At 41.6% G+C, this 27,844-nt stretch overlaps 3 protein-coding genes across 5 annotated transcripts; 2 read left to right on the top strand and 1 right to left on the bottom strand.

The window, feature by feature from the left end:
- The first annotated feature begins 621 nt into the window (after nt 1-621).
- Nucleotides 622-4,950, top strand: ints12 (integrator complex subunit 12). The gene is made up of 7 exons (XM_076147906.1): nt 622-774; nt 1,490-1,653; nt 1,737-1,898; nt 2,380-2,564; nt 2,662-2,821; nt 2,921-3,061; nt 4,147-4,950. Exons 2-7 carry the CDS (start codon nt 1,498-1,500, stop codon nt 4,711-4,713), a joined length of 1,371 nt encoding a protein of 456 aa, XP_076004021.1. The 5' UTR covers nt 622-774; nt 1,490-1,497; the 3' UTR covers nt 4,714-4,950.
- A 92-nt stretch (nt 4,951-5,042) lies between these two features.
- Nucleotides 5,043-15,839, bottom strand: arhgef38 (Rho guanine nucleotide exchange factor (GEF) 38). Of its 2 annotated transcripts, none has more exons than XM_076147903.1 (14): nt 15,611-15,839; nt 11,740-11,924; nt 11,253-11,370; nt 10,972-11,119; nt 10,853-10,870; nt 10,558-10,757; nt 10,328-10,461; nt 9,973-10,077; nt 9,767-9,886; nt 8,452-8,814; nt 8,223-8,360; nt 7,425-7,626; nt 6,260-6,543; nt 5,043-5,759 (listed from the first exon to the last, which is right to left on the bottom strand). In XM_076147903.1, exons 1-14 carry the CDS (start codon nt 15,837-15,839, stop codon nt 5,577-5,579), a joined length of 2,427 nt encoding a protein of 808 aa, XP_076004018.1. In that variant the 3' UTR covers nt 5,043-5,576. The 2 variants fall into 2 exon arrangements, with proteins under 2 accessions (XP_076004018.1, XP_076004020.1); XM_076147905.1 differs by lacking the exon at nt 15,611-15,839 and adding an exon at nt 13,570-13,647.
- Nucleotides 15,840-20,049: 4,210 nt separating this feature from the next.
- Nucleotides 20,050-25,922, top strand: ppa2 (inorganic pyrophosphatase 2). Of its 2 annotated transcripts, XR_012961775.1 has the most exons (13): nt 20,050-20,297; nt 21,201-21,265; nt 21,349-21,393; nt 21,489-21,542; nt 22,403-22,522; nt 22,769-22,855; nt 22,944-23,070; nt 24,316-24,443; nt 24,634-24,719; nt 24,868-24,937; nt 25,051-25,090; nt 25,359-25,564; nt 25,679-25,922. XR_012961775.1 is itself a non-coding variant. In XM_076147677.1 (12 exons), exons 1-12 carry the CDS (start codon nt 20,126-20,128, stop codon nt 25,379-25,381), a joined length of 1,017 nt encoding a protein of 338 aa, XP_076003792.1. In that variant the 5' UTR covers nt 20,050-20,125; the 3' UTR covers nt 25,382-25,922. The 2 variants fall into 2 exon arrangements, 1 of the variants encoding a protein (XP_076003792.1); XM_076147677.1 differs by having other exon boundaries at nt 25,359-25,922.
- Nucleotides 25,923-27,844: the final 1,922 nt, after the last annotated feature.

Genomic DNA, 27,844 nt, shown 5'->3' with positions numbered 1-27,844 from the left:
GAACATGTTTTAAAACATCAATTACATCATGGTCCTATCGTTTTAATGTTACGGTTGGGAAACATACATTTAATTAAATTATAATGTTGGTTGAGGGGGGGGGGGTTGTGTGTTTTTGTTTTTCTTTTGCCGTTTTTAGTTTCCTGGTTCAGAATTGTGTTATGCGGCTGACTGTAAAATGAAATTCCTTATTTGTAGTAGAAAAACAAAGAAAAAAAAAGAAAAAAGAACAGGCTACATAATCGGTATGCGTTTTCTGTGGTTTGGGAAATCAATCAATTTAAAACAAAATTCTGACAGTTTACTTGGGTGTATGTAGAATTTCACATTCATTGGTACTACTAATACATAATGGTTTGCGGGATGTGACGTTGCAGCTGGAAGCGATGATCTACCACATATTACTGATTTTCACGTTCGAAAGTGCATGAAAAGAACTTGAAGAAACTGAATTGATACGATTGTCCTAGTCCACGCACATTTTGTTTGTGCTGCAGAGTATTATATTTATTTACTTACTTTTACTGGTTCTTTGCTGTACAAATTATTAAAAAGTCAATCCAGCTCGCATACATTTGGAATATTGAATCTAAAAAATGTTTGATAGTTTTAACAAATAAATGGTTCCGCTGTTGGCAGTGTTCCTCTCCAGACCCATTTAAAGGTTGCACAGTAGAAAACGATAAAGCGGCCCTATTATTTGTTTTAAGGAAGTGTTAAACCGTCACAATAGACCTGCGTAGGTCACACACATCACCTGGAGCAGAGTGTAAGGTAAAGTAATGAAACACACAACAATGACCAGCGAAGTGACAGCGGAGGCGAAATGGAGGCGATATGATGCTATTACACTTTACAGCTTCGTTCCGGTCCGCACCAAGTTACAGCAGCCAAATCAACTAGTTAGCCTCGGGTTCGTTTAGTTTAAACTGGTCAAACCCGTGAAGGAAATGTCAAATCCAACCAACACAATGCTTCAGAAGAAGGCACTCGGGAGCGAACCTGTCGCTCGTTAAGAGACCGATAGGCTCCGCAGGTCTTCTTCTTGTTTCCGTTTTCTTTGGTCCAGGCAGAATGCGCTTGATTTTGTCGTTGTATTTTATTGTTTCAACTTTTTCTGCTGAACATTTCTTATATACACATTTGTCGTTATTGCACATATGCCGGCAGATATTGAAAAATGATTTAGTATAATATAGTTACTATGTGATCATTACTTTGTGAGCATTAGTGATCAATGTTCCGTATTGTTTTGTTTTATAAATATTATGCCAACAAAAATTAAATTGAACTGAAACTGAAATTTAGATAATTTCCGAACTAGTTCAATTGTCACAACTCTTTTAATAAAGACAGTTTGAGGGAGCATCTTAAAAGACTTTTCTTATTGATAACCAATGAAGAATTTGGAGCTATTTCCTTTATTGAAACACTAAACCCACAATGACTTTGAAGCTAATAAGGTGACATTCTTTCTTTTGACTCCCAGATTGGGTCATGGCTGGAGCTGTCAGTCTGGAGCTGGATCCCATCTTCCTGAAGGGACTGAGTTACCTACACTCCAAGAGTAAAGACTCAGCCGAAAAACTCAAAGCTATGCTTGATGAGTCCCTTTCAAGAGGAAGTGATTCATCTTACCGCCCGTCACAGAAAGTAAGGTGTTAATGGCATCTTTATTTTAAAAACAATCTGTCTGTTAGGAGTCCCAAGTATGATGCATCACTGTTATTCTGCAGGATATCGAGGTGTCCAAGGTGTCCGTCTCAAAGCTGAGCTTAAGTAAACAGGATTCCAAGTCCTCCTCCAGTTCTTCGTCCTCCAGCAGCAGCAGTGGCAGCAGTAAATCCAGCAGTTCAGAGAAGAGCAAGAAAGAAGTAGAGAAAAGACCATTGGAGAAGGTAAGACACACATGTTGACTCATGCTTACATCTTAGGTCTTAAAGCGTAATCACAGATCTTGCTCGCAAGGCTGAGCCATTAACCACAGCATTAGTTTATTTACACAATGGTTTGTAATTCTCTCACGAGGCAATATCAGTCCAAAGGTGTGAGTGCAAGTAGTCTGATGTCTCACTTGTGTTTTGTTACTTTGTCCATTACGTCAACAATCATCCATGATCATCTTAGCTCGTCTCTTGTAGCTCTTTGTCTGTATGAACTGCTCCAATAGAGAAAGTTGTGAAAGTGTCCGCGCCAATTTTCAGAATTGATTCACATGAATGGGGCAATGTATGCGCCAGGTAGTGAAAATGATACATTTGAAGTGAAAGAATGTGAAGTTACACGTGCATGTACAGGATAGTGTAATAAATAACACTGTTAACTGAGCTGGTAATGACATCAAACTCACCATGTTCTTCTTTATTCCTGCAAACACAGGTCAGGGTTGAGCTGAGCGACGTTGACCTTCCCAAAAAGCCTCGTTTAGAGAAGCAGGAGAATCGCTCCTCGCCAATTACCGTACAGACGAGCAAAGACCTTATCCTGCCAAACATAAACGACTATGATGAGACCAACGCTGATGACTTCGCCATGGAAATGGGCCTGGCTTGTGTGGTTTGCAGGTACATGCTCCATACGTCTGAGAGAGCTTCAAGACTATTTTGTATCTACATTTTATTGACTTGATTGTATACGTTTCCGTTCTTTTCTTTTCTTTAGACAAATGACAGTGACTGTGGGGAACCAGCTGGTGGAGTGCCAGGAGTGCCATAACCTTTACCACCAGGACTGCCACAAGCCCCAGGTGACGGACAAAGATGTCAATGACCCCCGGCTTGTGTGGTACTGCGCTCGCTGCACCAGGCAAATGAAACGCATGGTGAGTAAAACAAATGATTTATTGTTGATTAGATTAATATTGTTCTATGTTAACGGTTTAAAAATAACTGCTTTGCTTTGCTTTTCTTCCCACGCAAAGGCCCAGAAACCTCAGAAACCGTCCCCCGGCTCTGTAGCGGCAGCGCCTGTCGTGAAAGACACACTGGTGAAGAAGACGGAGCTCAAAGCCAAACCTGACACAGCCAGCACCTTCCAGGCCTTTAAAAGAGCAGAAGTGAAGGTTTGTGTTAAATCACTGTCATGTATATGTGAGGAAAATATGTTGAGGGGAGTTGCTGTTGTTGTTGTTCAAGCATTTCCCAACCTTTTTAAGCTGCAATAATTAGTTGGAACTTGTGCCACATCTTGTACAGTAACCACGTTTCATGTTAGTCTTAAACATTCAAGGAGAATCACGCAAAAACAATATACATGATTTCTAAACCAATGATTATGTGTTTCCAAAATCCTGACATTGCCGATAGCAGGAAGTAACCCGGCTAGTTCCCGATGTGCAGCACACATAAACCCTGCAGAGGAGAGCGTGCAGACCTCTCTTTTTACATTGTTTCCTGTGCGGTATCATTCTCCCAGAGGGAATACATTCTTTCATTACAACAAGCTCATAACAAAGTGTTTTTTGGCAGTAAACACATTACCCTGTATTCTGTGATGTGATTCTGTTAATACAAGTCAGAGTGAGAGCACATTTATGGGTTTTTCAGTACAAATATTGCCCGTGTAAGCACGTCGAGGCGTTTCAAAGCTTGCAGCTTCCCTCAATAATTGACATATTTTGATGAATGTATACACTTGTTTGAAGAGTGTGTAACTGTAGGAATATGTTGTGTTCATTCATTATGTTGTATAAGTAAGTAGGAGCTGTAATCTCTGAGACAAGTTGCTCTCAGGGTTTCTCCACTGGGCAGAGCATTGAAGGAAAGATGTTAGTTTTTTGTTAATTACTTAATCTATAAATGTACTTAGTTACATTACATTACATTACGATCATTTGGCAGACGCTTTTATCCAAAGCAACTAACATTACATTACCACCCTTCGCAGAGGGGGGAGCAATTAAGGGTTCGGTGCCTTGCTCAGGGGCACCTCGGCAGGGACTCGAACGGCGACTAGTTCGAGTCTCCTGCTATTAGTTGTAGTAGTAGTAGTAGTAGTAGTAGTAGTAGTGGTGGTGGTGGTGGTGGTGGTGGTGGTGGTGGTGTATGACGTGCTCTTACACGACTGCTACGCCTGTACTCTTAACCATAATCATGTACTTTAAATACATTTGAACTCAATCCAGTTATGGTTTGTCATTTCATCCAGACATCCACAACATCCGCCAACCCGTGCAGCAGCAGTTCCTCCTCCTCAGCCAGTGGACTTACAGGCTGGGCCGCATTCGGGGCCAAAACCAACCCTTCTCTTCCAGCCACCACCAAATTGGGTTCGTCAGTCCAAAGTGGGAGCCAGAAGCCCTTGACGACTTCCTCCGGCCAGAAACCTGTTGGGCTGTCTGGACTAGCTGGAGCCAAATCGGGACTTGGGGCCACCAAGATGCCCGGTGGCAACAACGGGAACGGGTCTAGCCAGGTGCCTCTGAAACCTCCTCCGCCCCTGACACTGGGTAAGCAGCCACTGAACCGTTCATCAAGTGCAGAAAGCCAAGGGAAGGTTTCTGTCTCGGGGTCATCAGGGGGCGGCTCCCCAAGCGGCTCTGCGGGAGGGAACGGAGGCTCTGGGAATAACGGAGGAGGCAACGGGAACAATGGGAACGGGTCCAAAGCTGCACCGGGGGACAAAGCGCCTACATCACAAGAGTCCCAACTCAACGCAATGAAACGGTTACAACTGGTGAAGAAGAAAGCAGCTCAGAAGAAACTGAAGAAATGACAATCCAACAAAAAAGGGAGAAATGTGAGGAGTAAAAAAATAAGTAAGGCTAAAGAATTATGTTGAATTTGTCCCAGAGCATTTAGTTTGTATTAGAAAAGCGTCTGTACATGGAGTAACGTCAACCAATCACATACTTGAACTTTGTATACATGCTGCTGGACTCTGTGCCTCCCTCTGTTCTAACCAATGTAACAGTGACTGTCACTTTTTATCAACAAACTTCATTAAATAACCTCTTCTTATCAAAGCCTTTGTGGTTTCCCTCTAAAGTCGGAATTGTACAGGAAAAAATGATCACAATCATTTTAGAGGAGTTATATATATTTATGACACAATTTCTGATAATTGACAAAAATAGATATAATTACAGATATATATATATATATAGATTGCTTTCTTGTACACATAAGACATAAACTTCATCTACACATCTTTACATGTTTTCTTCATATATAAATCACTGATCATGATGTTTCCATCATGATAAATCACTGCACATATCCGGTCACATTTAGTATTTACTTCATTAATGAAACACTTCATCTGGGCAACAATCATTCACAATTTAAACAACACTGAAGTACAAAAAGTGCTCAGCACAGTGGCTGTTCATTTATCATTAAGTGTGATCAGGGATTACTGACCGGCTCCCATTGGTGAGCTCTTGTCGTGTCACGATGTCATGAACGCAAAGCAGATTAAACATCAACACTGTTGGTATGAGACGTTTGATAATAGGACCCGACGATACTTAGTGCAATCTCCGCCTTCATATAATCCATATTTCAGTTTTTTTCAATGATAAATTAACAGTAAACGTGTCAGGTTTGGCCTTTTTGAGGAGGCCTCTCTCATTTTATTTAGGCGTAGGACATCTTTCCAAGGTAGTTGGCAGGCACGTAGCCCTTCTGTCCATTGGCCTCAGCTAACCACCACTCCTTATTGCCGCCCAGGTCACAGAACTTGATGATACGCACATGCTGGTACTCCTGTAAGGTCAGCTCCTGGTCACAGCGGGCTTGGAATGCATACACAGCATAAAACTGGGGAAACAGATACACGTTAGTTGTATTTTGAAGACATTTGATAATGGATAAATACTTGTGATGTCATTTGAAACGATGATATAATAGGAAACTGCATTCTCTTATAAATCCAGGAGGTGGCAGTGTTTATTAGTTTTCTGTAAGGAGTGCTTGCTTATACTAGTCCCTAGTTATACAACTGCTGCTGCTGGACCTTGTAATCTCTGTATTAACACTGATAACTGTGGTTTTCGATGCAGGTGTGAGGCCTTCCCACAGTCACAGCCAAGGCAGCGGACAATAATGAAGGCAAAGGTCAAGGGTGATGAAACACCAACCTAAGTGACTGCACAGACATAATTCTTCTCTCACCCTGGACATTCAAACTGAATTTAAACAATCAGATTAGAACTGTCACGTGTTCAACCTCTCCTCTATGATTGTCACATCAGTCATCAACATTTGACCGTGAAATCAAATCAGTCTGGTGAAATGAAATAAAAACTAACAACACACACCTGCTGAGCGTCCGAGTCCTGCGTATCTTCCAGGTTTTGGGGGCTCTCCAACTCTCCCTGTAGACCGGAGAGCGTGGAGCTGCTGTCAGTGGTGTTGAGGCTGAAGCTGCGCAGGCTGCTGCTGCCACTGCCTGACACGAACAGGCTGAGGTCATCGAAATCCTCATCCACCATGGCCGGCGGCGGCTGCTGCTGCTGCTCGGCGGACGCTAGGCTTGCCCGCTGCGCGTTCCTCAGAGGGTTGTACAGCTTCAGGAATGTGGAGTAGACATATCCTTGGGAACCTGATGGAGACACACACACACCGACGATTATTCTAGGTCACCTTTAAATATCTGCACCTCCGAATGGATCATTGAATGAACTCTAGTGAATAAGACATTTCACCCAGGGAAAGAAATACTGTAATTTCCAAGTAATCTTGAATCCAGGTGTGTGTAAATATGCACGACAAGCATCTTCATTGTGTTGATTCCAACTGAAGGATGAACAACAACTTCTTGGAAATGCTTGTAATCCCAAAGGAAAAGACAAGTCTAGTGAAGAATATACTTTGCACCAAGAAATACACATACACATACACATACACATACACATGCACATGCACACACACACACACACACACACACTTTTTCCCCTAATAAAAAAAAGCTGTTATGGCAGAGTAGAGTGGGGGGGAAGGGGGGGCACGCAAACAGCGTCTCTCAGTCCTTGTTTCTGAATACCCAGAGGGAGAGGCTTTGTAGTCTAAGTAACGCTGCTTACGACGTGCGGCGGTTTGTTCCAAACAAGAAGTCAGGATCTCAGGTGCTGCGGCGAGACGCAGAGAGGAGATGGAGCTTGTGGAGTTTGCCCTGTTGTGAGGCAACCATCTCTAGAGGCACCGGCAAGCGTGACATCACAGGGGCACCTGGGAGCGATTCTTGTTTGCTGACTTGCCGGAGTAAGAAAGTTAAGTTTGGTGTGTGTGTGTGCACTGCCTCAGTCTGCAGGCCTGTTAACATGCAGTGCCTGAGAGGTGCGGGGGAGGGGCATTTAAGACAATATATAGCTACCAAACATGCAGATGATTCTGTGATAGCTTCATTTCTGCTTTAATTTTGAAGTTCTTCAGTCCTCACACACACAAACACACACACACGTGCATATTTATACACACACTTGCCTCCTGTATGAACTAGCCAGCGGCTACTGCTGCCTAAGGGGTCTGTGTCCTCCAGCAGGGCCACCAGCTCTCCCTCCAGCAGGCTGAGGTCCTGCTCCTGACAGCCATTACACTTCCTCTTCAGCTGGTACAGACGATCCAGAGGCTGTTCTGCCAGCAGCCAGGCACGCTCCTCCTCGGTTTGATGCTTCACCTCAGGCATCTGGAGGACAGCATGAGCACAGAGGCATGTTTGGGTCAATATGTGAAGTGAGATGGTGTGGATACGGCGCGGTGTGGGCACACGTATGCACATTGGTTGGTTATCAGTGTGGGAATGCATTCTGGGTAAGGTGAAAGGTAATAAGCTCCAGAGGGAACGGAGATTCATCTTGTCACACTTTGAAATCCAAACACACTCATAGTAGAGAAATCCACACACACACACATATATATAGATATACATCTCCCAGGAGGCTGGAATCTAGCGTAGCTTTAAGACGTCAGGTGGCCTAGTTAATCACACCCTGGAGCTTCTGTCTGACTCTGACTTTGATAAGCCCTATACCTGCTTATATAAGACTTGCAATTAGTTGAAAAATTGTGAAGGACTCAGATGATTATGTGGCTGTTATATTTTAACCTGGGGTCTACGCCAAGTTCACAGCGGCTTTCACAACTGATCAGCAATTTCAAATAATGCACTGGTACACCTACTTCTGGTTAATTAAAACACATTTTCCATACTACTGAATTACGTGCTTCATCCCCCGGGTGTGAATGATATATTTCAGATCATTTCCCGCTCGGGCGAGTTACCATCATTTTCTTGTCTCGTGGTTTCTCGAAGCTGACTTTGCGCTCCATTAGCTTCTGTGAATTATCCTTGACAAAAGTCAGATTGTTCAGCATATCCATGATGCTGTTTTGCACTTCAGTCATGTTTGATAATGGAGCCTAGAAAAGCAAAACACATCATGTAGTTTAGTACTTTTTAGTGACTTGTTATTACATTAATGATGGATTTGGATTTGTGTAGGCTCCTCACCGGTAGCTGCTGTATGGATGGGGCACGATTCAGTATAGAATCCATCAGCCCTCTGAGCAGGGCCACTATATGCACCACGCAGTTGTTCAGGATCGTATTAGCGGCCTTATTAAATCTCTGCAGCTCCTCCACCAGCAAGGCGTTAAGGGCCTCATAGTCCCTCCTGGCCGGCCCCTGATCCTCTGACACCAGCGAGGGAGAGGAAGAAGTGGTCGACGAGGAGGAAAAGGAGGAAGAGCGCTCCAGGCGGCTGCAGTAATCCAGCAATTTGTCGTAACGCTTTTGGATGAGCTTCTGAGGCGCGGCAAACATGCCCTGAAGGGAGGAGAGGGGGGCGAGGACCAAGCGCTCCAGACTGTCTTTCTGCAAGATGAATGGATAAATACAGATGTGACCAGGTCTGCAATAAGGGGAACAGAGGTGGTCCGTGCAAAAACAACAAAAAACAAAACAATGGAAGCAATGTTTTTCTACCAGTGAGGTTTGCCCAAAGAGAGTTGAAATGTTGCCTCAACTGTTTCTTTGCATATATTCTTTATAAATATCTGAAATTTCTACAGACGACCTCCTTTTGTATTTATTGAATTGGTTGTTCTCACTATCCTTGTTTTTCTATCTTAAGTATGCAGGTATAAACAAAAACTAATGAAAATCACACTATGTATTCTGTATTGCACTTTGGGTGCTGCATGTGTTGTTATACGAGTTTTTTGTAAGATGTGAATTTTGACATTTCTTGGTTTAAGTTGTGTGGCTGTGTTTGTCCAATCCACAACAATGTTCTCCAAGCAGACACAGTAAAATAAGCCTTAACATTAAACCTTGACTACATAATCTGCACTGCCACAGCTTGATTTGCATTCAGACAACAGGAGGAGGTAGGTCTGATAGTAACAACAAACCTTCTGTACTCTACATACAGAGCGTATAAGAGCTAGAATGCAATTCCTTTTTGTGTTTACCAAAACTGATCACAGCAGTTACAGCTGTCGTTTCTACTGTAACAAACCTAATGAAACCCTTGTCTTAAATGCAATTACATATGAATTTGAATCACTGCTGGGCTTTTACAGTGATGAGCTCCTTTTGCAGATGTAATCTTATGTAGCAAGCATGGTTATCTCAGAATTGACTGTATTGTTGCATTAAAGAAGAGTATAGGGGAGGCCGGATGCAGGAGGACTGCAGGGTGAACTTGATGAGTTGGAGAAGTTGAGGAAGAGGATTACAGCAAATACAGGATGCAGGTGGGGAAGATGGGAAAGTTTTAAAATGATTAACTACCACACAAGCTTGTAGGACATACTGTACTTACAAAGTGTTTGTATGGGTCATTGCCGTTGTGGTGCAGTGAACCATTTGTGTCACTTTTGTTTGACTCCTTGACCATATTCTCCATTTCTTGGACACTCTGGACAGCTACAGACACCATTTCCTGGAGGACACACATCACAACAGAGCGCCTCAGACCATCAAAGTCGGAAACGTTTCCCCCATTTGTGCACAAGATCATGGACTTACCTGAGTGTGCTGCAGGTAACATTGGACATTCTTGAAGAGCTGCCTCACAGCTTTCTCCAGACTCCTGAAAAGCTTCTCCTCCCTGTCAAACACTTCATCTCTCACCTACAGAAAGAATACAAATACACACATATGCCAATTATTCCTTTTCCCCCCTTATATCTTTGTTTTCATTGCTTGTGAACGGCACTAAATTCTGAATAAAAGCTGTCATGTTTTACTGATGATGAGCCTGAAAGCTAGAAAATGTAATTCCTTGTGTCAGGACCACAAGACTCAGTGACGTTAATGTAATCTATGCTTTTTTTGAATACAACTGTAGTGTGTATAGATATTTAAAAATGTTTTTTTTTACCTGTGGTTCAACTCCAGTGAGGATCTTGAGATATCCAGCGAACCTGTCACCCTTCTTTCTGATAGAATGGATGTTGAACTTGTTTAGTTTCCCCCTCAGCGTGACTTCATCCTCCAATCTCTTATACTTCATGACTGAGAATAAAGAGTACATAAATAAATAAATAAAAATAAATACATTGAAATTGCACTGATTGTTTTATGATCCATAAATATGTTTTGAAATCTCACCAATATCCTTGCGTCGCTTGAATTCGTTGATGTTCACGTTGATGATCCTGGAGGTAGTGAACGCCTCCTGCACCGGCTGGTAGTCCGGGTGGTCACTGGGTGTGGCCTGCCAGAGCTCCCTGAGCAACAGAGGGTACTTCATGATCCTCTGGACCGGTTTGATGAGGAGCGAACCCATGTCCAGCAAGTTAGGTTTCCCTCTATGGAAACAAGTCAACGATTCCATCAAAAATCTTCAAGCAGAGACGAAAACTGACAGCAAAACAAAAACTGATAAGCCAACGAAAATACTTACTCTTGGTCGTATATTTTCCTGTAATGCAAAAACACAGTGACCATTAAGTATGGCACTTACAGATTATAGTTGTGAATATTGTTGGTAATGTATGAGAGGTGAAAAGTGTCTCGACTTACTTGAGAGCTAATACACACGTTGTGAAATGTTGCTTTATTTCTTCCTCTTTCTCGTAGGATTTGAGGGACATGTTGGCATCGTCGTGATGGTAGCAGTAAATCTTGTACACGTCCTCTAAAGCTGCCTTGGCTTGGATGAATATCTCACCTTCAAAAACAATCAATGCAGGGACAGGAAAGTGAGGCTGCTGTTTGTCGTACCGTCATCAACCACAACTGCGGCAAGCCAGAATCTTGAGAAATCAATCAATCGGGGGGGAAAAGCGAAAATGATGTATCACCTATTACGACGGCCTCTGGATCAGGCTCAGTCATGGCCTCCTCCAGCCTGTGGAGGAGTGCTGCAGACACCTCACACAGCGTCTCCGTGTTGGTGAACAGTCGGTCCACATCCACCACCTAACAGTTAATGCAGGTATGAATGTTGTGAGTAATGTTAAATGTTTTTATAATGTTATTATTCTTCACAAACTAGCTGTATTTCTTGCTTTTACTGTCATGGAAAATAAACAGTATAGATTCGACTGTAATCACATGATATGATATGCTGTTAAATATAAGACATAGAACATATAACTAACTGTTATTTGTGAAGTTGCTAGTATCTGTGGTTGAGTATGTTTAATTGAGGGTGTTGTGGGTTAAAAGAGGTTAAGTGAGATGGAGATTTGGGTATCCAATCGAAGCTACGTGATCTAAACAAATGAGCGTGATCTGAACAAATCACTTGTCTGCTGGTGTAGTCCAGGTGGAGTGTAAATCAAGTACCTGCAGGTTCCTCAGGGGCTGGACCACCTCCCTGATGCACAGCTCCAGGTCAGTGTGGTAATCCTTTTCAGTCTGTATGAGCTCTTGGATGACCTTTGCCCTGCGGTTCATTTTCCTTAAACGCACCTCTTCCGGGTCCACTAACGGGGAGGAGGGCGTGGACAGGTCGTGTTGCGTCATTTTCTCTGAGAAGGGGGGCCAAGGTGATGATTATAAATGAGCAAATGTAGATTTAAAAAAAAAAAAGGTAAATAAGTGCAGATGGGATCTTTTTTTGTCACATGATTTTGAAAAACTTATTTTTAATTTCATTTAAATATTTTTGCACACACTGGCCCTGTTTGTGCATCTTGGCAAATACATACATGTCTCCAAACACATCTGCTGGATGCCAGAGCAGCCCTCCATATTTCATGCTGCTCTAATTATTTTGACTAAGCGCCAAAAGGCCTCGGTTAACGCGCCAGTCAGGCTTTATTTATTGCTCCGCTGGCTCATCGCGCTGAGGCTGCTCTGCGCTTTGCATGGCAGGCAAGAGTGTGTGGGTGTTCGTGGAAGAGGGATGCTTCCTCCCATACAGCCTTATCGACACCACGCACCACTTCCTCCTCTCAGGGCAGGGAGAGAGAGAGAGAGATAGAGAGAGGGGAGGGGAGGGGGGCTGCAAGGGCCCATGTCAGGTTACGGAACTAATCATCCTGCTGATGTAATGCTACGCCGTGCTCAAGCGTTCCATCTGCACTTGCTGGGCGGGGAGTGGGGGTGGCATGACAAACACAGTCTTACGTATGCAAAGTCACACACACAGACAAACACACACACACACACACACACAACACACTGACACAGATTCACACACAGGTAGACTTGATCGGTCATACGCATCAGAAAATGCACAAGACTGCTTCAACTTCAGCTGGTTTTATGTAAACACACAGGCACACACACCACAAATTCAGTGCATTTACATGTGTGTTTACAGCACAAGAGAAAGCAGGGTGACTTTGTTGCTCCGTATGCAGCAGTGCAGTGTGGTAAATGTATAAATAAACACAAATATGGCTGGGACGTTTAAGCACCTATGCACAAGTAAACAACTCCCAAACTCCCTCCCTTATGTAAAGGAATTTTACATGTCTACTTGTGCAATTTGAGCACGCTGTCTTTTTTTGTAGTTCTGTTTGTTTGTTTCTCACATCGCCACAGGATGACCAGATCTGGTTTTTACATACTTAAAGCAGGCAAACATGTGGTCCTGTCAATAAACGAATATATGGCCTCTGTAAGATATTTCACAGCGTCTATTTTCTTATCGTTTCCTTTCAAAGAGTCCGATTTAACCTTTTTGCTTCAGGCCACAGAAATTGAGAGAAGGTGTTAGTGTTTTGTTTGCCAATGCCGCGAATGCCACCACAGTGACATGTTTACTACAGCCGAGGGAGAGGAGCCGTAATCGGTGGGAGCGGCTCGCGCTCGAGTCCGTCGGTGTGTTCCAAACAGATTCTGTCCTCACACTGTTTACTTTCCATGATCCTCAAATGCAGAGCAGCACAATAACCTGAGCGCCTGTAGAGATGAATCACAATCACAACAACCACAGAGCATTGTGAGCTCCAACAGAGCTCACATCCAAGGCTGCAGTGCTGGATTTCAGAGGTGTTTGTGGATTGATTGTATCTTTCCCAAACCGTCTATGAAACAAATCCCGACGTGAAACCTCGTATCGTCTGATTCAAGCTTTAAAACGGTCCTTAACCTTCAAGCCCTCCTCACCACGTGCATTGTCATCAACCCTTAATAAATGAAGATAATCAAATGAGTGAAACTTACATTGAATCATGGCTTGCTAGTCTGTTACATTCTTAACCTGTGCACGAAACAGCAAAGTCATCTGACTTTTCCTTCAGCGGTTATTAATTAACTTGCGTGTGCCTGATAATACTAAAAGGGACAGAGGCACATGTCACCCCCCCTAATCTCTCCTGAGAACAGTTCGACAGGGTGCAAAGTATGTTACAAATATAAATGGGGTTCTAGCACAATACAAAGTAGAGAAATTGCCTAAATATTCACTTAAAAGCACTTTGCATTCTCCTTTAATGCTCTCGTGTTCACATTCACGCTCAAAACGATTCCTGCAGATCGCTGTTAGGATTGTTACAATAATGTCAAAATGAATCACGCCGCGTTCCTGCACGGTGACAGGCGGGGGAAAGCTGCGGTGGCTGATCCCCTGGCCTGCATTATGTGTAGTGAGGTATGGTTGCCGGCACAGGAGTTCCCATGAAAGTGGATATAGGGCTTTTCACTGTTCAGCCCATTGAAAGGGATCCGACAGAAGGCCTGAGAACACAAGGCGCAGCGTATCGCGTGTCGCCAATAAAGACAAATGACACGTTAGACTTTGCCACACACCAACGTGCACAATAGTGGATTTTACCTGTCTATAGTTGACTTGTAAATTCTATTATTATATTCTATTATTCATTGTGTAGTAATTGACAGATGCTTCATAAAATGTTCGACGCAGAGAATCAAGAAACAGACGGAGAGAGAGAGAGAAGGCAGATCCTCAAACTCACTCAAGTTTATCATCAAGTCTAAGCTGCTGTTGTGAGCCTTGCACTTGTAAATCATTATCAGACATACTGTATTTAGTTTGTGGACTTCTGCACATTAGGTTTCCGTGGCTTTATGTCTCGAACAACCAGTCTGACGAGCAGATGAGAACTTGGCTCTGAGCAGCGACTCACATGTTTCCTCTTTCGGTGAAGTCATCATTATGTCAATATTTGCAATGGTAATACCACTGTCAATATGTAATGCTGCGAGTCAGGTGTGAGGCTAAAGTCGAGCGGGGCGGACCATTGGTTTACTGACAACAACACAGTGTTTTTCACAAACCCCAGTGATGCAGGTTGCTGGTTGAACGCAGAAAGTGTAAAGAAGTGAAGCGTTAAGTAAACTCACAATGAGTGTGTGTCTATCTATTGTGTCACTTTAAAGTAGGGTGACACTGACAGTGACAGTGATTGTTTTCGGTATGTCAGGTGTATTGTTCCCAATAAAAGGAAGTCAGGGAACGAGTGGCACAAGAATGTCTACATGCCTGGGTTCGCCTTTAGTAGTAGTGATGTCAGTCATTTTGCCTGAAGTGCAGCATTCCCAGGCACTGACAGAGTGGCACACTGCACGACAGCGGATAGGTGAGGCCAGTTTTTTTCCTCTGAAATGCGGACATGTGTAAGACTGTGAGAAGCCTGTGTCAGCGGTCGTGATGAAGCAACATACAGCTGGAACGATGATGCCTCACTTTGGAACGTGACTCATTCCACGCAGCAACCGGATTTAAGCTTTGTAGGTCAAACAAAACAGAACATTTGCTTGACCCCAATATGGTTAAAGCCCTTTTTTTCTTCATCAATATCGGTGATCAACAACCTTTCTTCCCGAGTTGCCACTGCATGGAGTTTGTTTATTGATGGCCTGGAACCTTTTCTCAAGCCACTCCTCTGTGCCTGAGTTTGGAGCGCGGTTTGCATATGTGGCTTCATCCCTGTGGGAGTATCTCCTGCTCAACACATAGTAACACAACAGGTGCCCAGTATCCACAGCTATAGAGCACGGAGCACTGAGCACCGTGCAGGTGAGCAAGTGTGGTGTTTGTGCGAAGGAGGATTGGTTTGCCTGTCAGCCAAAAATGCTCCTTTAAATTTTGTATTCTACAAATGTATCTAAAAGCTGACCGAGCCGGGCGTGATCAACAAAATTAGTTGAAAGTTTAGAGTTCTGACAGGCCGTGCAGTGCTGGCTCACGTGTAGAGATTGTTGCCATAGTTTTAACCCCGGGGGAGGTCATTAATCGCTGTACCTTGAAGTTTTGCGCTGTACTCCGTCTTGTCTGACTGACTCCTCCTCACCAGCGTCCCCAGGTTGATGTCACCTTTGGACATGTCATCAGCTACAATAGTATCCGTCCGTCTCCTCTCCAGGTAGCGCAGGAAAACAGGCCTGTTCCTCCTCTTGATCACTTTCTCCTTCTCCTTCTCTTTTTCCTTTTCTTTTTCCTTTTCACCCCCATTGGGTTCCTTGGGATCCATGGCAAAAGGCCTCTTGTGCTCTGCGGAGCAGTCAAGGAGAAAAGAAGGGAAAGTGAGAGGGACAGGAGGAAGGAGAGAAAGAGAGAGAGAGAGAGAGAGAAAGGCAGAGAGAGCCTGGGAAGTGCAACAGGTGTACTGTTGTCAGTGCACTGCCTGGCAGCTCTGCACAGGTAATCTAGCTCCGCCTCTGTGAACTTGTCATGAGAGAAGCTATGTGGCCACACCTCCACGCGCCTTTGAACACAATCCATCCTGTGAGGGAAAGCGATGTGAAAGGGAAGTAATGCAGTTGGAGGGACAGAGATCAAGGTGGACCACCTGATCTACTTCTCTCTTCATCTGGTCTCACTAAGGGTAGATGTTCTCAGCAGGCCTCCACCTAGTTTGAAAAAATGAATAAGGATATTTTTCCCTATGTCATGTGAATCTCATTGGACAATAAAGTTGTACATAAAGTGTTTGTGTGAATTTCTGCTGTACTCCAATTAAACTAATTAACTGACCATAACTACAAAACAAAATAATACAATTTCATTGCTCTAACTTGGATGAATAATTGGCCCGCAAATGAAATAAAAAAATATAATATCCGTTTGATTTTCTGACAAAAATGTTTACAATCTTGAATATCATCAAGTATTACCAGGGATACTCGTACGACAGTTTGAGAACCACCATACTAACAAAATTTGGGAAACACAAAATAAACTACTCAGCATTTGTGTATATACACTAAACAATGCACTAAACATCTCATGTTATATGTAATTATGTGCTTACTGTGCATTTGTTTTAATTTTGTGCCTCCAGTAGTTTGCCACAATGGGTCTTACTTGTTTCAACATCTCTGCTTAAATTACGGCAAATCTGGTAAAAACTTTAGTGGCAATTTTTCATCATCAAGTTGCAAGATTGATTTCTGGTCGTAGCAACCAGATACCGGCAGTCATTGCCAGAACAATGAGTGGGTGCATTTCCTCCCCATTGAACAACCGGCAATGAGGGCTTCTATTGTGTTTCCAGGTCACCATGGAGTTTGTTCAGCACACCTGTTTAACTTCCACCAAAGTGAACATATACAGCTCAATAAAACCCTTCACCTAGTCATAAATGCTTGATTTTCAAATAACTGCATCCTCATAATTATATTGCATTATCATTATCATCATCATTTTCCCATCTTACCATAACAACAAACACGATCAAATTAAATTCAGCGTAAGAGATGACGGTGTTTGCTGCCATTATGTAACGTAAAGTAAAATCACATACTCTGTGCAAACATGCAGGCAAGTAAACAATGATGTCATCTTTTGCACTGTCAGTGTGAAAATGTGAATTGCTTTGCCCAGGGGAGCTCGTCTGTCACTGAGGGTGTGGAACGTCCGGCTTTTCTGGTCCTGGTCACAGTCAGGTTTGCTCTTACCAGTGACTTCACACAGGAGAGAACAGGTTGAGCACTTTTATGCAGCAAGGTCTCACAATACACTGCTCACACACAGACACACACATACACACACACACACACACACACACACACACACACACACACACACACACACATACAAACAACCATCAGTTTTTAACTATGAGGGTTTTATCTGCTCATTTTACTATGGATTGTTCTGGAAGTGTCTCATTATTACATTAGGGTTTCTGTAAATGTCTTGATTGTACTGTCGTTATTTTACTACAGTTGTACTACTTTGTTTGTTTGTTTAAATGTTTGCAGAGTTACTTAAAACTGTTTAAGTAACTCTGTAAACTGCCCAATTACTTAAAATTTTGACTTTGTTGGATGAATCCATATCATTTTGGTGCAGATCAGCATTATTTTACTGATTTATATTTTGTCATTTATTCAAAGGTAGTACACACAATACAATCTCAATTAAAAAACTAAACAATTTGGCATATTTACCTTATGATAGACTATCAATAGGTGCAATTTGGTCTGCGTCTGGATAAGGATCAATATCTAGTAGACTAACATTTATGCTTGCTTGCAAAACAATTGTTATTTGAACAAGGAAAAATGCGTCCAAGTTTGTTTGGCCTTTGTTTGTTTTATTTTTGCTCAAACCTGCCTCCAGTCTCTCATTCCATTTTTCCCTATACCCATGTTGTCACTTGATACTGTTGTCCCTTCTGTGTTTTTAATTGTTTTGGGGAAAACATTAAACTGATAAAAGTGATAGAGAGAGAGAAAGTGTGTGTGTGTGTGTGTGTGTGTGTGTGTGTGTGTGCGTGTGTGTGTGTGGGGGGGGTGTTCTTTTATCTTTTATTGCCGGCCACTCAGGCACCATCAGTGGTTCATTCAGGGTCCAGTGCCTCACTAATGGGATGAAGCTGAAGAAAGCGACTGTCATTCTCTCTCTCTATCTCTCTCCCTCTCCACATCAGCGCAGAAGGAGGAAATGAAGAAATATTGAAAATTCATACTAGTGTGAACGATCCATAAGCTTCCTGCTCTGTCACAGCCTCGCCCCATATGCCTCTCTCTGCTAATAGAGGTTTACACTTTGACTTTTGCCGCACCTGCAAATCACAGTCTGTCTTGCAGGCTTACTCATATAATTAATATGAATTTGTTCCCAGCCACATCAAAGCCTTGTGACATCGCTATCAAAGACAGGCATGGACTTTAAGACTGAACCAGTTTTTATTGTGGCCTCTGATATGTGCGTCTTTTGTTTGAACAGTCATCTAAGCTATACACACGAACAAGGAGGCTGACATTGGTGTTTGTTTATCGCACAATGGACACATATGGACTTTGGTCTCTGGGCTATATTGTGGAGATCATCATCAAATGCATTAACTTCAGGTTATGCCAGAGGCCATACAAAGTTGTGGCTACGCAGTGAGTGCTAGAGGGGCCATATGGATGCTGAGCATATGGAGGCTGAAGTTGAAATGATCACAATGCCCAGCTCTCCAACATGGTGGACGACATGGAGGGGCCTTTTTACAGGACAGTGACAGAAAATACAAGAAAAGAAAGACGATAAATATTGCTCTCCATGTCATCCATGTTTTACTACACACTGCAGTGTTTGAAATAGAACAGGCAGCTTGCTCTTATATTGCGGTCGCTCAACTGACGCCAGTTTATGCCAATGGTAATGTAAGTCATTAAAACACTGAAGTACTGTGTAAACATTGAGGCAAACAGCATCATAACACTGCTTTTGTTCTGAAATACAAAGAATTGCTTTGGGCATTTTGTTATGCAAAAACAAGCTCAGAAAAACACCAGGTTGAATTTTTTCAGGATTATTTCCCCGTTATGTTCTCCTCAATCAAAAGAGACTAAAAGGTTGCATTAAATGTCACAACAGCATCAAGAATCCTGAGTTAAGCATATTTTTTTCCGTAGGTGAGCTGGGTCGTAAATATTCATGTAGTTATGAGACACGACCCATGTGATTGGCTGAGCAGAGAAGTAAGACTGCCTACTAATTCACAAAGTAAATATTTATATCTAGTTACGGATATTGTTGACGTTCGGATAAGAGCAGAGGTTATGTAGCCGAAACTTACAACTTCAAGGTCAAATTCCCACAAAACCGAGAAAAAGATACGACGTTGTAGTGTCACGTGATACCGATTAACCAATCACATAACCTATTCCCTAGGCTAACCTACGAAAAGAGAATGTATCACTGATTCAGCGTGTTGTCATATTAACAAGAGAATAACTACAATCAACTTCCGGTTATAGCAATAAAATTTCCAAAATTAAAATTAAAACGTAGTATGTTGCATTATCACCAATATCACTGTAATATTAATCGGAACCCTATTTGCCATATCAGTAAAGTTTTAGAATACATGCGGCAATTGTGCAATTTTGGTGAGACATTTGAACCTGCCCTGTAGCGCCCCCTACATACAGCCCATATATCATGTGTTCCAGTGGTCAACATGTGACCACAAGAAATATCAGAATGTAATGTGAGCGTGTTCATGCTACCCAGAGGGTGGTCCACCTCCAGGGTGCAACAATGAGTTTTCCCACTTATAATAAACCTCAGTCAAACCTTTAAAGGGATCAGGTATTTTGCTTTTAACGACACTTTTAATAACACTATCAGTTTTTGTAGCGCTACGCCCAGACAGCAATTTAGCATTTAGCGAAGTCGACCCTGTAAATGCTTTTAATTTGAAGTCCACTGCCCGGATGTATCAATGTTGGCCCGGCTGGCTTGGCGGTGTTGCTGGTGCGTTTGGTTCGGAGGTGGAGGACGGGAAAGCGGATCCCCGAAAAAGAGAAGCGTAAGAGGATGAGACCGCTGCTTTTGCTGCGCTCTTCGGTGACATTTTTGCGATCACAGTCCTCCGGTGCAAAACTTCTCACACAAACAGCAGCTCCGCCTTTCTGTCTGAGAAAAAGCATGCATTATCAGACGGAAGAGAGGGGACACCCGCATTCTCCCGACTACAGGATTTATTTTAGTAAGTTAGCTTTGTGAGAAAACTCCAGTGTCATGGTTTTCAATGTAATAACGGCTGGTGGCCAATTGTTTGCGTTACCTTGACTTCTGCGTCAAGGTAAATTGTCGAGCCTACTTCAGGTCAGACTATACTACACAAGACTAAGCATTGAGTTGTAATTGACAGTTTTTCATTTGAATGACATGCTCGTTCAGAAAGCAAGGTGGAGGGCTCTGCAACTTCACGTGTTCGCACTTCCTGAGGTCACGTGGACACTAGCTACCAAAATAAGAGGATGTAATTATTGAAAGAAAGAACGACAACATTCACTAAACAAATTTCTGAAATAGCTTTAAGTGCATTATTAAATTAAAGAAACTTAAATTATTGAAATGTTGGTTTTGAGGTGGACAACCCTAAAACAACTGAATAGAAGATTCTTCAATATCTGAATAAACTGCTGGAATTTCTTAAAATTGATGTAGAATTTGCTATGCACACTTACATAAACACTTACATAATGTAACTGTTGGCATAAATCTACAAAAGAACACAAGACAATGAAAGTTGTACTGATAACCAAATAATTTCATCACACATTTGAATTTATTAAATATTGATTGATACAAATCCTGTTATTGTATTTTCATGTAATACATGTAACAATACTTTCATTGTGTTATTAGTGTGTGGTGTAAGTTAATGTATGGTCTTTAACAAAAAAGGTGAAAGTGAAATGAGGACACGTTTGTAATGTACACAGGGGCCTACATGTCCAGAGCTACACACAACAGTGTTTGAAATGTACAAATAACACACTTCTGTATGCTCTATTATCATTTTCAATGTTAAGTGGTGACCTAACAAGTAGCCCACAGGGAATAGACTGTGTAATATATCCCAACTTATTATCTTTCCCCTCAGAAACCTCTAAAGGGGAATACATCTCACCTTTCCATGACATTCCACTGATAGCAGTAACAGAACAAGTAAGTATTATAACATTTCACTATTTTAACATATGTAAAACACTGAAAAACCATGAACTGATTCCATTTTTTTCTTGGAACAGGAACATGAAGTACCACCGAAAAAATCCAAGAAGAGCGAAAGCGAGGTATTGTCAGATTTTTACCTTTCATTCATTCTGTTTTGCCACTTGAAAATATTCTCCACAGCACATGTATTACATTTTGTTATCTACGATTCCAGGTACTTTTTAACATGGTTGTGGAGGTTCCTCGCTGGTCAAATGCTAAAATGGAGGTAAGCAGAAATTCAATGAATGTGCCATTATTTAAATTGATTGTATGTATGTATGTATGGTTTGCTTTGTTTCTCTTATTCCTCCAAGTTTGTCTATACAGCTACATAATGCATGTATCTGTTCAAACTTAATTCGTTTCTTTTACGCTTTAACTAAAATCCACTGCATCTATATACTTTTACATTAGATATGTAAATGTTGAGCGATGAAACCATAGTGACTTCCCTTAATGTGCAAATATACTTTGCCAATAAAGTTTATTCTGATTCATGGCACTTGAAGGCTATTTAGAATGACTTTACTGCCATAAGTAACCACCTAGCAAATTGGAATGATTATGTTGTAACAGCTGTATTATCATTTTATTATGACTGGTCCAATTAACAGACTGGTTATGCTTTTTATTTCTTGGCTTTAATTCAAAGTTTTCTGCTCCTGATTCTACAAGGGTTGGTCTTTATTCTGTGACAGGTTTGCTTACAGGTCAACTATTTCTTCCTTTAGGAACAAACAGCATCAAAATTGACCTCTGAGGAATTGGAGCTAATGACCATTAACCTGCAAAAGTCTTCTGCTGTATTGTTGGTTTTTGTTGCAAATGTTTCAAAGAGGCTCGGCTGTTAGACGTTTGAATATGTGCCACTGTAGGATCACAAACAGTGTTTCTGTTTGTAGTTGCTTCTTAAAATAACTACGAGTGTTGGTGACACTGTGCGCTAAATGTTTATCTATATTATTAAAACTGATAGAGGCATTTACATTATAACAATTATAAGCTTCATTTAACCATAAAACATGCCCGCATAGAAATATACATTTTCTAGAATGCTTTCTTATTTTGTTATACTTCAATCTCCAGATAGCAACAAAGGAACCACTGAACCCAATCAAGCAAGATGTAAAGAAAGGGAAACTCCGCTATGTTGCCAATGTATTTCCTCACAAAGGTTACATTTGGAACTACGGGGCTCTTCCACAGGTAAGGGAAAAGCTCTGTGTGATGGCTGTGGCTTATTTCAGCAATATTAAGTCAAGTACTATGAAATTAGCCCTGTAATCTTGATGCTGAGTGTGCTTTCCAGGCTTCATGGGAATTAAATTTCAAGTCTTTGAGGATTTATCAGTCCTTTTTTTTTCACAATGTATTAAGTGTGATCCTAATCAGTGATTACAGCCATCAGAATGTGATTACGTCTTGTGTGTTTTGAACGGTTCCTTGGAGCAGACGTGGGAGGACCCAGATCACACAGACAAAGAAACAAAATGCTGCGGAGACAACGACCCCATCGACGTCTGTGACATCGGCACACAGGTTAAACTGCTGGAGGTTTTACTTGCTGATATTTATGAATGTATTTCATGTTTGTTCACTAGAGGACACTTTTGTCTTTTGTTTGCAGGTGTGCTCTCCCGGTCAGGTGATCCAAGTAAAGGTGCTTGGAATCTTGGCCATGATTGATGAAGGAGAAATGGACTGGAAGGTCATTGCTATCAATGCTGATGATCCAGAGGCCCAATCCCTAAATAGTGAGAAGTTGTCACAAGTTGTCAGACATCATCATCATCATCATTAATTGAAAAAAATAATCTAGTGATTGGTTACTAAAACTCAAGTACTATGCTATATACCAGGCCTATTCAATTACTTTTTCTTCTGGGCCAGATTTGAAAATTTTGAGATGCCACTGGGCCGAAGACCCCCTACTTCTACTTCTACTATCTAACCCGTTGTCTTGAAAGAAAGCCGCGATTTTATCAAAGAACACCTCGCATGTAGTGTGACCTTTGAGGGGTAGAAGGCAGAGCAGCTCCTCGCGAAAACACCGGTGTCCCGCATCATAGAAGCGCACATACACACACAACTGTGCCGTGTCACACCGATCTGTTGACTCGTCCACTGCGATTGACATGATTTCAACTTTTTTCAGGTCGCTCAGCAGAGCCTCAAACACATCTGTGGCTAATATTTCCACTCTGCGCATGTTTGAGGTGTCTGATAGGGGCACACTTTTGACTGCAGATGTCACACTGGCTTTGATTTTATCGTCATGTATTACCTCGTCTAATATTGCAATCATGCAGTCTCTGACAGTTTCAGAATCAGTGAAGGGTCGTTTTTTTTTTGCTAAATTCCACGACACTCGCAGTGAGGCGACCGTGGCCCTCTCTTGTGCTGTAAATGTCTTTACTAATATGGAACAACTCCTGTTATAAGATGCTAGCAGGCTCTGCACCTTAGTCGCCCTCTTCTCTGTCCCTTCAGGAAATGCTGTCCCAAAAACTCGGTGTTTCTCAACATGGTGCCTCCGAATGTTATATTCTTTTAATACGGACAGGCTTTCATTGCAAATCAAGCACAGTGGCTTAGAGTTCAGTCTTTGGGGTAAAATAAACACGTATTTATCAGTCCAGGCAGGGTTAAAACGGCAAATTTCATTGTCAATTTTACGTTTCTGACCTGTCAGTGACATCTTTTCGCGGTTGTCGTACTTGGAGAGAGTATTCTGGGCTGGCGTTACTACGATACCGGGAGCGGTGCGTTCAAGTACAAGAGGAAGGGTGGGAATTTTAAAAACTCTCACAGCAAATATGATTTAAATGCGTTTTTGCGGCTTACGTTGGGTCAGTGGGGGGTGGGCCAGTCAAAGGGGGTCTGCGGGCCGGATGTGGCCCCCGGGCCGCTAATTGAATAGCCCCGCTATATACGATACTATCACCATGTAGAGCATGCCTTCATTTTGCCTGGTTCAAGCGTGTTTGTGTTTGTCTCAGGCATCGAGGATGTCCGCAAGAGCCGGCCCGGCCATTTGGAAGCCACTATTGACTGGTTTAAGGAATACAAGGTGCCAGATGGGAAGCCTGAGAACCAATTTGGATTCAACGGACAATTCAAAGACAAGGTACGAAGCCCTTTTAAATCCTGCATCCATTGATGAGACGTGGCAGCTGCTGTACTATCCTATTTCCCTTATTAGGGTGAAGAGCACCCTGCAGTTTTAGGGATTTAAACAGACTGGCTTCTAATCGTTTGTTCCCTAACGATACAAAATAGTGTGTTTTTCCCCCTGATGTCCTTTGTCCTCCTCACAGGACTTTGCATTGAAGATCATAAACTCCACCCATGAGCACTGGAGGGCACTAGTGCAGAGTCAGACGAACAGTGGAGCCATTGACTGGTGAGTTGGTAGAGGCAATTCTCTGCTGAGTGTATGTGTTATGATTATTATTATAATATTACACTCATTTAGCGGTAGAAGCACGTTTATTGTAATCCACTGTGTAAAATGTATTTCTTCATAACAATGTTCTTTTTCGGGTGCTCAGCAAAAATATCTCCGTCTGCGAGAGCCCTTTCAAATGCTGCGCTGAAGAGGCCAGAGGCGTGGTCCACGCGGTGAGGACGCAACACACCGTTCAACGTTGCTGTTAATCGTTAACGCAACAACAACACAGTAAAGAGGTGTAGTAGTCTCGAGCTGTAGTAATGTGTGTGTCTTTACTCCCCAGGCTCCTGAGTTTGGTAGTGCACATCCTGTGTCTCCAGAGGGTAAGTTCATGATGTATGGCTCCGTCTAGTTTTACATGAATTAAGGAAGTGGTATACGTCTGCGAGGGCTGGGCAGTGTAGCCTGGGAGAGATTTGTGATGATACGGCGTCACCTTTGCTGTTTGTATCATCATTACAGTATCATTACTTGATATATAGTGTTATTGTTTAAAATTCAATATGCATCCTGATGTAAATTTGAGGTCATGTCGCCCAGCCCTCGTTTGTTCAGTGCTTTTGCTTGACTCTAAATCTTTTCCTTGTACAGTGGACAAGTGGCATTTTCTCTGAGGAAACTCAATGGACCTCCGGTCTAATGAAACACTACCAATACTGCTGCGTCGTTTGTATGCCCCCCGCGTTATTTTTTGATAAGGAATCTTTTAAAACCAGATGTCATGGAACGGCGTCTGTTACCAGAAAATTGAACATTGGGTGATGGGAGAAATGAGTAAAATCCACAATGTTGAAACAGTTTAATTGCTGAAAAAGTGAACAATCATCTGTTGATGAAAAGAAATGAAAGAGGAAATGAAATCTTGCTCATAGAACTACAATTAAGTGATTTTTTTATTGCTGCTTTGGAAGCCACTTTCAACATTAGACATCCGAATGGCAACAGAAATTATAATTTAGAATGATTCACAAATAATGAATTGAATCATAAAGGTCTGGGTTCCTTTGTAAAATCCCACTGCTATAGTGCAGTATAAGTCTGAGTCGGGTCCAGCTCTAATCTTGTGTTAAGGTGGAAGTAATGCTGCAAGACTCTACTTATAGTCTTAAACGGTATTCACTTCTGCTCTCCGTCATGGGGGGAAATCTTGTTTGTGTTTTTTTTTCTATTGATTTATTTTCTTTCCTAGTTGAGTGAATAAAAATGTGAAGTTGTGAACACGACTGTTCTTGAGGTTTTTTTTAATCAGAAATCATACAAACTGAAAATAAGACAAACATTTGGCTATGTAGATGAACTTAGAGTAACAAATCATATTGCTTTAAATAAATATAAATTTTATTAAAAAAAAAACACCCACATCTCAGCAATATCAGGAATGATATAATAAACAGCTTTCAATAAACTGCATTCAGTACATTACAATACTTACAGTATTAATACCCATCCTTAATTCCACTCCATGTGTAGCATACCAAACTTCGAGAGAGCTATGGAAGCTTTAAAAATAAAATGACAGCCAAAACGTTACACATTTTTTTATACCCTTAGTGTCTAACTGTAAAAGGACCAAGTGTGTATTAATTGCTAGCTTAACGTGAGCCAAGCACCTACAGTGCATTGGTTAAGCTCAGAAAGTCATTCAAGTAATGTTGACTCACTCTGAAGCATCTTCAAGTATGGCTATGCTTTTAACCCGCTATATCTCAGACACCTCGGCTTCGTCAACCGCAACCTGCTACTGGAGCTGGGTCCTGTACAATGAAACTCAGCTTTTTGTAATATACTGTATATAGTTGTTTTACAAAACTGGAACATTAAAAAAAACAAACTATAACCTCTAATGTTGGAGCTAACAGGATACTATAACTGTAAACATTGTGTTTGACAGTGAGGGTAATATTTACAAAGACTTCCTGGATTACCTAACAATGATTCTCTGTTCACCTGAAAGAGCCAAAGTGGATTTTAGGATGTGATGGGAGTCGCTGACAGAGGGTTTGTGGGCGCTTGACAGAAATAAATCAATCTACATTAACATCAATGAATGAGTTGTATTTCTGCAATACAAATTCTTGGTATGTACATTGTGACATAATTTATTTTTTAACACATTTACAATCTATTTTAAATAAAATGTTTTGCAATTCTTTATTACAATTTTTTTTTCTCCTTAAACAGAAATGAAGTGCTTTAAGAAAACGAATATGCTAAAGAGTGGGGTGTGTTATCATAACATGACAGTCATTCCAATATATATCACATTAATTAAATCAAATAGATTGGGGGGGGGGGGGGTCATTATACAATTGCTTAGTGGTTATAAATTAATTTAACTATACACAGGCACAAAGATGTGCAGCTATGTCAATCACTGCCCTGGTCGTGCCTCGTAGCAAAAGCAAACACATTGCTACATAGTCAATGTTGTACTTTCCCTTTAGTCAACTCAGTGCATATGTATATTCAAATTTCAAAAGATGACCACCATTCTTACAGATGAAATATAAGTACAAAAATTATCTGAGAGTTTCTTTTCCCTCACAAAGTCACTTTTGTCTTATGAAATAGAAAACAATAATATTGGGATTCAGGATGCAATGGCAAGTCCCTGAATGAGAAAAAGACAAGATGAAGATGATATTGTACACAAAATTTGTTGACAATGTCCCTGATTTTACAGTAACATTAAAGTTCAAGTAATTCTTTCTAGAACATCAATAAGAAAGCAATGAACTTTTCTGTCTTTTGGTGGCCTGTTAACATTTTGAAAGTAATACACGAAGGAAAAATAGTATGCTATAATCCTATTGCCAAAGTAGTTCTGAGGTATATGACAGGTAGGTACTGTACATTATTCAATAGCCTTCTTGTTGTCAAAAGAGTCACATTGTATGTTTCTAACAGGTTCAATAGCACCTTATGAAAACAAAAGAAGTTTAAAACCGCCCCTCCAAATGAAAAAAAGTCATATTCTTTACAACACAAATTATGCCATTAATTCCAGAAAGGGAAATTAATTTACTGTACAAATCTCACCTGTTTTATCTTACAATTAGACAACAATAATTAAAAGA

Source organism: Genypterus blacodes, unplaced genomic scaffold (assembly GCF_046128005.1).
Source record: "Genypterus blacodes isolate CSIRO-AG114 ecotype Tasmania unplaced genomic scaffold, CSIRO-AGI_Gbla_v1 ptg000039l_1, whole genome shotgun sequence".
NCBI lineage: Eukaryota > Metazoa > Chordata > Actinopteri > Ophidiiformes > Ophidiidae > Genypterus > Genypterus blacodes.
This window is presented reverse-complemented; position numbering and strand designations above follow the sequence as displayed.

Excerpts from the sequence above, each read along its gene's own strand:
- arhgef38 (XM_076147903.1), bottom strand. The coding sequence starts at position 15,839 with ATGGATCCCAAGGAACCCAATGGGGGTGAAAAGGAAAAAGAAAAGGAA. Across the intron at positions 8,815-9,766 it reads ATGACCCATACAAACACTTT|AAAGACAGTCTGGAGCGCTT; the intron begins GTAAGTACAGTA and ends TTCATCTTGCAG. Across the intron at positions 5,760-6,259 it reads AGGACTCGGACGCTCAGCAG|TTTTATGCTGTGTATGCATT; the intron begins GTGTGTGTTGTT and ends CTGTTTCCCCAG.
- ppa2 (XM_076147677.1), top strand. The coding sequence starts at position 20,126 with ATGAGACCGCTGCTTTTGCTGCGCTCTTCGGTGACATTTTTGCGATCA. Across the intron at positions 22,523-22,768 it reads ACTACGGGGCTCTTCCACAG|ACGTGGGAGGACCCAGATCA; the intron begins GTAAGGGAAAAG and ends TCCTTGGAGCAG. Across the intron at positions 23,071-24,315 it reads AGAGGCCCAATCCCTAAATA|GCATCGAGGATGTCCGCAAG; the intron begins GTGAGAAGTTGT and ends TGTTTGTCTCAG.
- ints12 (XM_076147906.1), top strand. The coding sequence starts at position 1,498 with ATGGCTGGAGCTGTCAGTCTGGAGCTGGATCCCATCTTCCTGAAGGGA. Across the intron at positions 2,822-2,920 it reads CCAGGCAAATGAAACGCATG|GCCCAGAAACCTCAGAAACC; the intron begins GTGAGTAAAACA and ends TCCCACGCAAAG. Across the intron at positions 3,062-4,146 it reads TTAAAAGAGCAGAAGTGAAG|ACATCCACAACATCCGCCAA; the intron begins GTTTGTGTTAAA and ends CATTTCATCCAG.